The sequence below is a fragment of the Muscardinus avellanarius genome (genome assembly GCF_963383645.1).
Source record: "Muscardinus avellanarius genome assembly, chromosome: 20".
In the NCBI taxonomy this organism is placed as follows: Eukaryota; Metazoa; Chordata; class Mammalia; order Rodentia; family Gliridae; genus Muscardinus; species Muscardinus avellanarius.
In genome coordinates this window covers 18,789,104-18,803,603 of record NC_137806.1, presented here as the reverse complement: position 1 = coordinate 18,803,603, position 14,500 = coordinate 18,789,104, and the positions used below count along the sequence as shown (strand labels likewise).

At 47.1% G+C, this 14,500-nt stretch overlaps 1 protein-coding gene across 6 annotated transcripts in view; it reads right to left on the bottom strand.

Moving 5' to 3' along the window:
• Positions 1-14,500, bottom strand: part of FRMD4A (FERM domain containing 4A) — a gene marked incomplete at both ends in the record, with an annotated part of 621,402 nt that overhangs the window by 148,465 nt on the left and 458,437 nt on the right. For all 6 annotated transcript variants that reach the window (XM_080717053.1, XM_080717052.1, XM_080717050.1 and 3 more), the window contains one exon: positions 4,720-4,814. In XM_080717053.1, coding sequence (XP_080573179.1) covers positions 4,720-4,814 — 95 coding nt within the window. The remainder of the gene's footprint in view (positions 1-4,719; positions 4,815-14,500) is intronic.

The window sequence follows — 14,500 nt, the reverse complement described above, 5'->3', positions numbered from 1 at the left end:
CAGAATTTATTTATTTATTTATTTATTTATTTATTTATTTTGGTGGTACTGGCAGTGGAACCCAGAGGCTTTTTACCTCCGGGCTATACTCCTAGACCTATTTAATATTTTAATTGGAAACAGGGTCTCACTAAATTGCTGAGAGCCTCACTAAGTAGCTGAGGCTGGCTTCGAACCTGTGCGATCCTCCTGTCTCAGCCTCCCAAGCGCGGGGATTACAAGCGTGCGCCACCATGCCTGTCTTCTTTTTGGACAGAATTTATAAAAATAAAATGCTGTGGTTTGGATATGCCACATCTCCCAGAAAAGCTCATGTGTTAGCAATGGCAAAATGTTGAGAGATGAAATAACTGGATCAGTGCTCTAACCTCATCAGTGGATAAATCTATGGAGGGATTATCAATGTGAATGGACTTACAGGGTGGTACTTGCAGGAAGGTGAGTATGGGGTGCTGAGGGCAGGGCCTTGAGCACTTTATCTACCCTCACCCTCCTCTGTCTCTTTCTCTTTGCTTCCAGCTGCCCTGAGTGGCTTTCTTCCACTCTGCTTGGAGCTAGCTGACCATGGACTGACCTCTGAAACTCTGAGTCAAATAAACCTTTCTTCCTTGAGTTGTTCTCCCCAGGTATTTTGGTCACAATGATGCAAAAACTGATTAATACATAAAAAGAGGCTAAATGCAGTTGAATCCTAGAATAGACAAAGACATTTATAGAAAAACTGGTGAAATCTGAATAAAGTCTATGGTTTAGTTAACTTAGTCCCAATATTAATTATTTTTTGCGGGTCTGGGGATGGAACCCAGGGGCATTTGACCTCCGAGCTATACCCCCTGCCCTGTTTTTTTTTTTTTTTATTCTTTATTTTGAAACCAGGTCTCACTGAGTTGCAGAGGGCCTCACTAAGTAGCTGAGGCTGTCTGCAAACCGCGATCCTCCGGTCTCAGCCTCCTGAATGCTGGGATTACAAGGGTGAGCCACCACTCCTGGCTAATATTAATTTCTTGACACCCCTCCCCTGCAGTATTGAGGATTTAACCCAGGACCTTGCATATGGAGCTATTTTGAGAAAGGGCCTCACTGAGTTGCCCAGGCTGGCCTCCAACTTCCCAGTATTCTGCCTCAGTCTCCTGTAATAGTTTGGTTTCTTAGCTTTAAGAAATATGACATTGTTTTTTAAGATCCTGGGATTTGGGAAAGTGGGTGGAGGATGTCTTTGCACCTCATCCCTAAGTCTAATTACTTCAATAAAGAAGCTAAAAAATGAAAAAAGAGAAGGCAGAGCTAGTATTAATGCTGAAAATGATTGGCTACTGACAATATTGAACATCCTCGAGGACAAAGCCTTACAATGTGAACCTAGACACTTTATTAATGAATATAACTTGTGGGCGAGGGAAGTCTAGAGGAACTTCCATTTTCCTGTCTGTATTCTGTTTTATATATGTTTTTTCTCTTGTCCCATCTAGACCCCACAAAACATCATCAACAGCAGTTAATATTGAAAGAATCACGGAAAGCAGGTGACCTAAGAGTCAAATGTTCCATTAGACATTTTACCTCGAGGAATGGTAATGCAGCTGGTAATAATATCTTGCACTTGAACAGTATTTTACAGTAGACAAGCTTCTTCTTCTTCTTCCTCTTCTTCCTCTTCTCCTTCTCCTTCTCCTTCTCCTTCTTCTTCTTCTTCTTCTGTGGTACTGGGGTTCCTGGAAACCCTTCTACCTCCAGGCTACACTCCTAGACCTATTTTATACTTTTTTATTTGGAAACAGGGTCTCTTAAACCAGCGAGGCTGGCTTCAAACCTGTGCAATCCTCCTGTCTCCGCCTCCCAAGCGCGGGGATTACAAGCGTGCTCTACCATCCCCGGCTACAAGCACTTTCTAAGTGTTAAAGTTTGCTGGATTTGCATTAGGAAAAAGTCAAATACATGCGTTATACCAGGGGCTATCACAAAAGACGAAGCCTCTGTTGCATTTTATTATGAAACGGAACGTATCCTCAATCACACATACATGCACACACACACACACACACACACACACACACACACCACAGTGTACACACACAACTTGAAAACACAGCTATTAGTGGCCTCATATTAGTGTCACAGGCACACAGAGAAAGGGCTGGGGACAAGCTCTAGGGCTGGTGCTTCCTGCCTAGGCCAGGCCAGGCCAGGTCACACCCACAGGCACAATTCTGTGGGGCAGCTTTTGTTCTCTTTCCTTCCAGGAAAAGGAGGAAAGTTCAGATTAGCAAAGAGGCCCCAGCAATTTGCTGGCCCTGGTGTGGCCAGGCCAAGACGGGCCGTCTGTGAGTCACGGCCCCTGCTCCCTTGGTCTGTGTCCTTGTGCCAGCCCCTCGGAGGTGCTTGTTCTAGGCTTCCTCTGGGCCTCTGATGCGTGCCCTTTCTCCCCACTATGGCAGGCACATGTGCCAGTTTTTGTTTTGGAACCATCTGCCAGCTCCAGCTCTTTCCCACTGAGCCCCTCCTGGCCACCGCCATTCCTGCCATTGCTGGAGAGACCTTCTCACCTAGCTAGATTCAAGGGGACGTGATGGAGAGAGTGCACTTTTCTTAAGCCTGCAACCCCCACCCCCAGCTGTGGTTAGATACATACAAAACGTGCCCTCAGGAGCTCGCGTTTTAATATTCAAAGTTGATATAATTGGGTCATCGGTGTGTAAATCCACTGTGATGAATTTACCCGGCCTGGGTGGTCACCTGGGCAGGTGGTGTGAGGCTGGGGAAGGCGTGTCCGGGGCTGTGGCCTTGGGACCCTGCTTGTGTCCTTGAGTCCCCTTGCTTGCGTGCTCTCTCTTGGTTCCGGCCTCCACGATGTGAGAGGAGCTTCGCTCTCTCCTCTCTGCTTTCCCCCACCCTCCCCTGAGCTCCACAGACGTGGCCCGGCCTAATATGGACTGAAACGCCAAGATCTTCAAATCTCAAAATAAAACAAAATAAAACAAAAATACCACCACCAACAACAACAAAAAAACTGAGCAAATAAATCTTTCTTCCTCTAAGTTACGCGGTCAGCGAGAACGCCTCTGGTGTGCGATTTTTGTGCACTTGTCCCTCCTGGAAGAAGAGTGACTTTCTCCTTTCCTGCCAGACGATAACTTCTGGCCAGTGCTGTGAGGCCGGGAACGTGCTACCTCTTGGGCCCAGGAGTAACACGATTGTCCTTTGATTCTTGTTGACTCAAAAGGGCAGTCTAATTGGGACTCATCTAGAGTTCATGGAATGTTTTGGTCACGTGAGCTTAGTTGGAAATGGGAACAATGGGCGTGTGATTAATTGAAGCCTATGGTTTCCTTCTAATCAAGGAGAACAGTATCAAGTGGAGGGGTTTCCAGTGATTCTCCAGAGGAAAGGTGGAAAACATCTGCAGTTGTGAAAGAGATTGTTCTAGAAGTGCGGTTGCTAAAAAAGTGTGTTCTGGGGCTTTTGTTTTGTTCATGCTGGCGCCGGCTGCTCGCGTCCTCACAGCCGAGCTCGCAGGCATGGCGACTCCTTCCAGCGCCCCTGCCTCCTCAGTACCCAGGCTCCGGCACCAGGCACAACCTCGCTCCTTTCTTGAGAAAGACAAGGCCTTGCTCCTACTCCTCAACACACTGCTGTCCCAGACGTCACTAATTTATAGGGAACAGATGCTCCACTTAGCCCAACAGAGCCCCCACTTATAGCCCCTTCTATTCACAGTGTCTCCATTTGGACAATAAGTCATACGGCCATCTGGTCCATTTGTGGCTTCCCGAGGCTCACTGTCCTCGTGTGAAGATAAATATGGTCCCCTCTCCTTCTGCACAGTGTGGGCCTGCCTCTTCTTGCTCAGAACCAGTCCTGCCTCAACGGCCCCACCTGATTCCTAGGGCCTGGGCTCCCCTGGACTCTTGTCTGCCCTCTAACAGAACCCCTGGTCGATGAACATTTTAGGAAATCACCTTCATAATTCTATAGACTAGAGGAGGGCACATCTGTGTATATGTGTATATACCCAGAGGAAAAAGAATTATGAAACATTTGCTTAGAATAGTTTATTCTTATCTAGGAATTTTGGCAGGTATTCACTGCTCTCTTTCAATAACATTGAGAAGAAAATTGAAATCTTAGAAAAGAAAAGATATTCCTTCCTCGGATTGTGTAACACCGCCTTACAGGGCCAAACTGAAAGACCATTGAAAGCAAACCTATTTTTCATCATCTGAGATATCTGAATTTTTGATTTTTTAAATATTCTACTTCTACTCAGACAGTGAAACTGTCCAGCTATTCTTTGTTTTGAATTTATCATCAAATTTACTTCCTGTTATGGCGATTCCAATACTGGAGAGAAATGTTTAATTTCTCCAGAAGTTTTTACTTAACTTTCATGAAAAACAAACCCATACAGATCTATTTCTTTTATTTTTTTAAATAAACATTTCAGTCTGAACACGAAATCTGCTTGATTGTAAGAACAAGTTTACCTAATAATTTCATAATAGTGGCACCACCCTAATCACATCCCTTGTCTGTCCCAAGCATGATCACAGGACTTTTGAAATTCAGAGGATGAACTTGGACTGACCCCGGACCACGGGACCCAAATGGCCTGTGTCTGATGCCTCCGCTCCCAGCTGGGACCGCGCAGTGTCAGCGCTGCCCTTCCCTGCCCCTCGGGGGCTGCCCTTCTCCGCCCCTCTGAGGGCCGAGGCCAGCACTTACGTCTCATCTGTGAATGCGATTCCAAAGTACTCCTTTTCCTTCAGGTTGAAGTGAGATGCCACGAGGTCAAGAAGCTCCTTGGCCAAAAGCTTGGGCTGCGGGGACAAGACAAAGGGGGAAAGGTTGAGAGACGAAGAATACTTTTCTTAAAAACACGTGATCTCCGCTTTCTATCACAGTTTCAGTGGGATGGCTCAAAGCCCAGGCACTGTAGGTAAATGCCAGTGGCTTTTATAAAACCCAAAGGAATAGACAATGAGGATTCCACTGAGCAGAGGGAAATGAAGGGTGTAAGATGAGCACTCGTCCTGTTGCCTAGTCGTCCTAGTAGCCTTGTTTGTTCACAGGTGCTCTGTGGCAGGGCTGTTAAACCCAGTGACTTTCCTTCACGCTTCATGTTGAATTGACAGGACGCCTTATTTAATGTATATATGCCGGGTGTGGTGGCGCATGCTTGTAATCCCAGTACTTGGGAGGCTGAGACAGTAGCGAGCCTCAGCTACTTACTGAGGCCCTCCACAACTTAGCGAGACCCTGTTTCAAAATAAAGAATAAAAAGAAGGACTGGGGGTATAGCTCAGAGGTAGAATGTCCCTGGGTTCAACCCTCAGCACCAATATTATATTTAATATATATTATATGTATATGTTTATATATATGTTTAATTTTTAAATTTATTTTCTGTGGGTGCTGGGGAATTGGACTCGGGTCTTCAGGCATGCTAGTCAAGGGCTACACTACTAAGCTATACTGCCAGCTTTCAAAATATGTTTAATAGCCGGGCATGGTGACGCACGCTTGTAATCCCTGGGTTTGGGAGGTGGAGACAGGAGAATCGCGCTGGTTCGAAGCCAGCCGCGCTGGCTTAAGAGACCCTGTTTCCAAATAAAAATATAAAAATAGGGCTGGGAGTGTATCTCAGAGGTAGAAGGGCTTCCAGGAACCCCAGTACCACCAAAAAACAAACAAACAAAAAAAACAAAAAAAGTTTAATAAACATATTCACAGATGCTATTGTACTTATGATAGTTACTTTCCAATAAACCCCTCAGAAGTAGAAAATATCATTACGTCAAAATGCATTTACTACACCTAAGCTCCGAGAGCTGAGCAGCCTAGCACAGCACACTGCAGATTAGAGGTTATTTTCCCTTCATGGTCGTGTGACCAACCTGGAGCTGCCTCTGCCCAGCATTTTGAGAGAGGGCCATATCCCATATCATACCCGGGGAGAAGACTTGAAATCAAAATTCAAACCCTGGGCTCTGCTGAAAGTATATTGGTTTTGCACCATAATGAAAGCCCAAAATTTTACATTGAGTCAAAGACTGCCTGTGTTTGCTGTGTGGCAAACACTGTTCTAAGCACTTTACAAGTACCAGTAGGTTCAGTCCTCATCATTAGGCTGTGAGGTTGTCCACGGTACAGAGGAAACGGGCATCCCAGAGATGAAGCGAGGATTAACAGATGTTTCCCCTCGTCTTCTTCAATGACCACTAATTGACCAGTGACACCTGCTTAAACTGCCCCTTTGGGTTCAAAGCTATGGTGGCGCTTCCTCCTCAGAAGACAGAAATCAACAAGTAACTCTACTTGATAAGCCAACACCCCCTAATCCTTCATACCTCCACTGTCCCCCTATGCCCCACTTTGAAAAGGTCAAAAAGCAGTCTCTGAACCGACAGGGAATGAGATTTTATGCCAGACTCTCCTTCATTAATAGGAGAAATTGTACCCTGGGGTTTACAGCAGGACACAGGTGGTACATCTCACACCGACACTGATGGATTATGAAGTAGAACCCAAGACCGGAGCTCCTGAAACTTTCAACAAATGCTGGTATGGGCTGCGGCAGACTGTGGCCGGCACTGCCTGCCTCCATCTGCCCCGAAAAGGAGTCTGCCCAAGTTCCAAAGCATTGAATGCATCTCTGGGCACCGCGGCCACTTTGAAAAGTACAATGTACTATATAATTTCTCTCTCCAAATGATCACCATCTTTTCAAGGCAGTCACGGTGCTTCCATGATGCTTGCTATTTCTTAATATACATTTATATTTACATTTATAATCTTTGAGGTTTGCCCTTGAAGCTCATTCAGGCTTCGAGTCTCCACTGGTGAGAAATCTTGCGCTTAGACTGTATTTGCTTTTTTTCTTCTTCAAATACTAAAAGCCACCTGAACTCAAATATAGTAAATGGAAATAGAGGGGGGGAGTGGGTTATCATGCTGGGTCAATGTGGTATTTTAAAGTAAAGTGCGACCAGAAAGTAACTATTGTGGGTTCTTGCCGATTATGGAGAGAGATCTAGCCCAAACTTGGAAATGACAGAAGCAAGCTTTATTTCTTTTGGGAGGGGTTAAATTTTAAAGCCAGCTTCTCAATGGACACAAGTGGACATATATAAGGCATTCCTCTAGGACTGGTAGAATTGACCTGTCATGCAGCTCCTGGACTCACTGCTGGCAGAATGAGTGGGTCGGGTGGAAGGTGGTGTGTGGAAAGGGGCTGGAGGAGCAGGGGAAAGTGGCCGAGCCAGCTGACCTGAGTATCTGGGGCCTGATTGGATAAGGCCCTTGAAACGACAGGAATAAAGGCTAATGCTGCTTTAGCTGCTCACATTACACTTTATCTTCTTTTTCTAACTCTATGGCTTACAAAGAATTCACTTGGGCATTACCACGTCTCTGATATGGTGCTGAGAAGCCCCGTATATGATCTGGTCATCTAAAATAGAGGTCATCAAGGCCAGGCACAGTGGCACATGCCCCTAATCCCAGTACTTGAGAGACTGAGACAGGAGGATCGCAGGTTCAAGGTCAGCCTCAGCTATTTAACAAGACCCTCTGGAACTTAGAGAGTCCTTGTTTCTAAATATAAATAAATAAATAAAAAGGGCTGGGGATGTAGCTTGAAGGTAGAATGCCCCAGGCCCAATATCCAGGACCATAAAATAAATGAAATGGAGGTTAATATTCTTTCAGCAATCAGGATTTGGAGACTGAGTGACATCAGGCGGGCTGTCTGCAGTCTCACAGCGAAGCCAGAATTCAACAGTAGGTCCGGGTACACACGATGGAATATTACTCAGTCTCAGAAAGGAGTGAAATTTTCTGACACTCACACTCAGGGGTTGACATCACAACATAACCTCGCCCATCCTCACTGACTCAGGCACTGAATCTTTCGATCTCTGTAAGGCTGGCTTTAAAACATTTCAGGCAGCGCTGGGCGTGGTGGCGCACGCTTGTAATCCCCGCGCTTGGGAGGTGGAGACAGGAGGATCGCGCAGGTTTGAAGCCAGCTGCGCTGGCTTAAGAGACCCTGTTTCCAAATTAAAATAAAAAGTATATTAAAAAAATAGGTCTGGGAGTGCAACCCAGAAGTAGAAGGGCTTCCAGGAACCCCAGTACCACAGAAAGAAAGAAAGAAAGAAAGAAAGAAAGAAAGAAAGAAAGAAAGAAAGAAAGAAAGAAAGAAAGGAAGCGTTCCAGGCGTCAGCATCTTGATTTCTTGGTCTTCTACACTAAGATGATAGCTACCTTGACATGATGCTGATTAATGAACTACATGGTTCCAAAAGTTTCTTAAACTCATTTAGAGCAATTTGCTGGCTAGGCAGAAAGCTCTCTGCTGTTATGCACTGCAAAGGGATGTTTACAGAATCCTGCTGATTATAATTTGCCAATTACTAGTGCTGTAAACGTTTAGGGAACTTTGCAGGAGTCGGGCTGGGAGCAAGGCCAGAAGCCGGCCTGGAGCCCACCGAGCTGCACAGGACACCGGGCTCCGGCCTGAGCACGGCAGGCCCAGCGGGCCCCGCCTGCCCCGGGTCGCTGCCGCCCGGCCCCATGAGATCAGTGCATTTAAGACAAATTTTCTTTTTGCCTGGAATTAACTTTGTTCAGATTCAATAGCTTTTCTCTTCTTTTTTGCTTTTTCTATATCAAATTCTTTTCCCATTGTTTTTCTAAGTGTGTATGGCGCCTTCTATTTGGCAACTAAAATTTCACAAATGCCCCCCTTCAGCATGCTCTGCTTGGAGCCCGTGCTTCTGCCCCCACCAGGTCCCCAGGGCTCTGGACTGTTCCATCGGGAAACCATGCACATCCCCATTGTACCCAGCATTCCGGATTAGGCCAGGTCTCCTTCCAGGTGGGGCACCAGAGACTGTAGTGACTCAGTGGCACTGAGCATGTGTGCGGGTGTGCACTGTGGGCTAGGCAACGAACACATGACACCGAAACTTCCAGAAATGGGTGGAGGAAGTGGCATCCTGGCACCTCTTCAATTCTTCACAGTATACTTTTTATCACTTACATATCATCCCATCACTCTTTTATTTGGTACTGGGGATTGAGCTCCAGGGCATTCTGCCTCTGAGCTATACTTTCAACCCTTTTGTTTTCAAGCAGGATCTTGCTAGGTTGCGAAGAGTCTCACTAAATTGCCCAGGCTGGCCTTGAACCTGCGATCCTCCTGTTTTAGACTCCCAAGTACTGGGATTACACGTGTTACCAGGACTTATCTCGTTACTTAAAACTTGACAGGTGTACGTCCCAGATAGATGATGTTGGACAAATTACATAGACTCTCCAGGCCCCTGTTTTTCTCTTCTGCAAAAAACCAGAATCAATGAAGTGGATATGCTAAAATATTATTCTTTATATTGCTATTAAATTTAGATTCTTCCTTTCCTTTCCCCTCCCAAAGTTCCCATTCATTGACTTGTTCTAAAAAACATTACAGCCGGGCGTGGTGGCACACGCTTGTAATCCCCGCTCTTCAGAGGTGGAGACAGGAGGATGGCACTGGTTTGAGGCCAGACTCACTGGCTTAAGAGACCCTATTTCTAAATTAAAAAAAAATATAAAATAGGTCTGGGAGTGTAGCCAGGAGGTAGAAGGGTTTCCAGGAACCCCAGTACCACCAAAAATAAATAAATAAATAAATAAATAAATAAATAAATAAATAAATAGATAGATAAATAAATAAATAACATTACTAGCCAGGAGTGGTGGTGCACCATACATTTATAATCTCAGTACTTGAGAGGCTGAGACAGGAAGATCACAGGTTTGTAGCCAGCCTCATCAACTTAGTGAGACCCTGTTACAAAATAAAAAGTAAAAAGGGCTGGGAGTGTAGCTCAGAGGTAGGATGCCTCTGGGTTCAATTCTCAGCACCTCTCATTCTCCCCCAAAAGCCCGTACAACCATCTGGTTCCTCTCTGATCTCTTAAATCTAGTCTGCTAACATATATTGCCGCTTTCTTACATTATTGGGGATAAGTTACTTAATGCTCATCTGCTTCAGTTTCCTTGGCTGCAAAGTGAGGCTAATGACCACACACACGTCAGAGTGCTGTTAGGAGGATGTGTGAGTCCTCAGACACGAATCAGTAAGGGCACAGAGAGAACCGAGGACGGTGCCTGGTCCATGGCGATTCATGCGCTCAGTATTATACTAGTTCTTCAGTATGTGACTTAGAATTATAAAACAAACCTTCTAAGTGGTCCCAAAGCCAGCCTGGTAGTTAGGGCACCCTTGGACTCGAGCTTTCCTATCCGACTTCACCTTTGCCCAATTGTCTTTAAAAATATTTATTTCTGGCCATGGTACACCTATATTCCCAGCAATGCAGGAGGCCCAGGCAAGAGCATAGAAAGTTCCAGGTTAGCCTGGGCTAAACCCCCAAGCCCTTTATAAATTGATGTTGAAATAGGGTCTTACTAAAATGCTGAGGCTGGCCTCGAGTCTGCAGTCTTCCTGTCTCAGCCTCCCAAGTACTGGATTACAGGCGTGCACCACCATGCCTGGGCTGATCGCATTTTTATTTCCAAGTTGTTGCGCACACCTTCCTTTCCCCACTCTTCCCATTTACATTTTATCTGCTCCAAGTCCACCTGCCCCATGAAGCCCTCCCTGACCACCCCACCTACAATGGTCTTGTTTTTCTACAAATTCCACAGCACTCTCCAGGGCCCCCCTCCTGTGGCGCCTGCACTCTGATGTTGGGGTGACTTTTGTGTGACATGATTTATTGCACCCTGCTTAATGGCGGCCCCCAGAATGTAGGTCCACATTCAAATCTCTGGAACCTGGGAATATTACTTTATATTATAAGAGATATAATTAAGTTTTTCAAAATATACTTTTATTGGTGTATTATAATCTCAGATCGTAATGAAGTTCAGAGTGATAGGAACGTCTATACGTCTATGCACAAGATTGGTGAGATTCACTGACACTTCTGAGAGGACTTATCTTAAGTCATCCAGCTGGGCCGCAAATTGCATCACACATCTTACAAGAGAGACTTTGACACAGCCACATACAGATCCACTAAGACAGAGGCAGAGACTGCAGAGATCTCGGAGACACAGTGGTCTGGAATACCAGCCACTTCTGGAAGCTGGAAAAGGCTGGGGGCCAGCGCTCCCTCCAGCGAGTGAGTCTCCAGAACCGCGAGAGCGCCCTCCTGTCACAGTCAGCCACCAAGATTAGGGATCATTTGTTCCAGCAGCCACAGGAAACTCATACACACTGTTAGGCTGAGGCCTGAAAGGTCGGGCACCCTCCCCTCCCCAGGGCCTAGCAGGTAGTCCCTAAGCCTAGGACGCCAGTTTGGCTGTCTGTCTGTCCCTGGCTTGGTGTCCTGTCTTTCCAGTATCCCTGCCACGCTGGGCAGGAGGCAGGGCAGATTTCATCCCAGAGCCTCTCCGGGTCAGTGGTGAAGTGGCCTCAACTCTACAGAGCATTCTCCTCATCAGCCCATTCTCCTTAGCCACTATTCCCCTGGGACATCTCAGACTCTAAATCAAAGGAATTGCCGCTTCTGAGTTAATTGCATTTAAAGAATGAAATAAAACAGCAAATAGCAACAGCCAAAAGGCTCCTGGTTACGCTTTGGGAGGAATCATACTCTCTCCCTTTAGCTCAAGGGTGTTACTGACAAGTTGCTGTCACTGTGAGGCCACTGTGACCGCTATGATGGGGACAGCCAGGACCACCTGGTGGCAGAGCTTCAGGAGCTCTGAGGCCTATGGACGGGCGACTCCTGCCCTTCAGGAGTGGCCGCAGCTGTGAGATGGCAGAAAGGCTTGGTCCCGGCGGCGGGCAGAAACCGTGCATCTTCAACTTTCTGGACAGGAGGGGGTGGGGTTAACTTCCCTGAAAATCTGACAGAGGGAAGGGCAGCCTGGGATAAATGATGCCTGAGCCCCTGCCTGTCACCGAGTCCTCCACTTCCAGCCTGGGGGCGCGCAATAAACCCAGTGCTTGTGCATTGGCTGCTCTTTATTGGAGAGGGAGGCGTGAGGTCATTCTGTGCAGTTCCTTTGGGGTGGATGCACCGCAGGTCCCCGCGGTCCCTCCTCCCCTGGTCCCCTCAGGGGTGGCACCTCACTGATGAGCTGGCACCTCACTGATGAGCCGGGGAGGCTCTGACCAGAGCCCCAGATTTGGGGCCCAGGAACAAAGGGAGGCCACTTTCTTTATGCAGATAGGCGTGAAGAACAGGAGCTGCAGCCTTCTGGGCTCCTGAGCATCCAGAGCAGAGAGGAAAGGTCCTGGGGAAAAATCAGAAAGCCTCTTCCAGGCAGCAGGCAGGTCGCCCTGACCCCGGCCCATGAGCCCACACACCTGAGACAAATCCTTTCCCTCCAGTTTAGGAGCCAACACATCATGATGTCTATGTGAATGTGGCAGCCAATAAGAGCAGCGACCCTTCACTGATCCAGCACCTGTCCAGCCTGCTCTGGGTGCTACCATGAATTCGCTCAGTCCTAGATACCAGAAACCTCTGGGGGAGATGCCAGGATCACCCCTTTAACATGGGGTGGGGGGAGAGGCTGAGGCACGGAGAGAGGTACCTTTGCCAAACTTCCCCAGCCAAGACATGGCGGGTCTCAGCCCCTACAGTAACATGGAAGGTGCAGGTTACCTGGGAATGTAGGGTTATGCAAAGCACCAGAGACCTTCTACCCAAGCACTTCAGAGGAATCCAAGGCCCAGAGATGTCCAGAAGCCTGTCCAAGGACAAGGGAGGCTGCTTAGTTGCCAGCATTAAAAGGGCCAGTGCCCAAGCATCTGACCACTGCCCTTTGTCCCAATCTTCCACTTAGGAAGGGACTGAGCAGGTCACAGGTGCCCGAGTGGGAAGGAAAGAAAGCAACAGTACTGGGGCTTGGGGTGTGGCTCCCCATAGAGCCTGGACCAGCAGCTGTGCCTCCTGGGTTTCATCCCCAGCACAGGAGTGGCGGGGAAGAAACAAAGGTTCCTGAGTGAAAAAGAGGTCAAGGCTGGGCTTGTGCTGAGCTGCCCCTTTGCTCCCAGCAGGGCATCTCCTGCCTGGCTTGGGCTGCAAGCTCCATTCCTGTCAACTTAATATTGAAAGAACCTACAATGGTTTACAGATGAGGACATTGGCCTACAGAGATACTAAACAGCGTGTTCAAGACAGCAACCCCTAAAGGACTTAGGGACTGTATGGGGCTTGAGTCTAGGGCTGCTGCCAAAGCCCAGCAATGAACTAATTTAATTATTTTGCAGTACTTAGAATTGAACCAGGGGGCATTCTACCTCCAAGCTACACCCCCAGCCCTATTTCTTAATCTTTATTTTGAAACAGGGTCTCACAAAGTTGCAGAGGGCCTCACTAAGTAGCTGAGGCTGGCTAAAAACCTGTGAGCTTCCTGTTTCAGCCTTCCAAGTACTGGGATTACAAGCATGCACCACCCTGCCTGGCATATTTACTTTTTTTTAAATTGACAAAAATTGGGCATAGAATACAACATAGCATTTTGATCTACATATATATGAGATTGATTAATCAATCTAACTAATTGTCTTACGTACTTATTTTTTAGGGAGGAGAATTAGAATCTACTTTGTTAGCTGTGAGTGGTAGTGCACACTTGTAAATCCAGTAGTTGGTTGGCGTGGGTAGATCGTGGGTTGGCGGCCAGTTTTAGCACTTAGTGAGGCTTTCTGCAACTTAGTGAGACCGTGTTTCAAAATAAAAGAATAAAATAGGGCTGGGGGTATAGCTCAGAAATAGAACGCCCCTAGGTTCCATCACCAGTACCAAACCAAAACAACAACAAAACCCAAAAAACTACTCTGTCAAAACCTACTCTGTTGGCAATTCTCAAGTACATAAGATGTTGTTATTAACCGCAGTCACCGTACTGCACAATGAAGCTTCTGCACAAGACTTTGTTTTAAATGCTGGTGTGCAGGTCCAACGAGCCACAGCTCCTCCGAGGCCCAAATGTCCGGGAGGCTTTCAAGCTGCTGCTATGAAGGGCAATAGGATTTTTGTCAGGCAGAGCAAGCTCCCAGGGGCTGGAGTCACACTTCATTAGTATTGTAGCCCTACACCCTAATGCAGTGACTGACACCCAGCGGGGTGGAGTATTTAGTGTTGGGTCAGCCCTCCCAGGAAGCAGGACACAGAAGGGGATGACTCCCGGACACTCTCTTGGGGCTGGTCTGAAGCAGAGAATTGCTAGGTAGATGGTGGTGCTGGTGCTGGTGATGCACAAGGATGTCTCATGCTCAGTGACTGGAGAAAGTCACAGGTTTCAAGCAGCTCATTTACCTCCAGGCACCACGACAGAGCCTGTGATAGGTACATTGAACCATTACTCCCATGCCCAAGAAAGGATGCATCATGCCCCTGTTCCTAACTGTTCCTCCTCCTCCCCCTCTTCCTCCTTTCCTCTCCCATTTCTCCCCAGACAACTATAGCCACAGTCACTCCTTTAATGGCTTTCT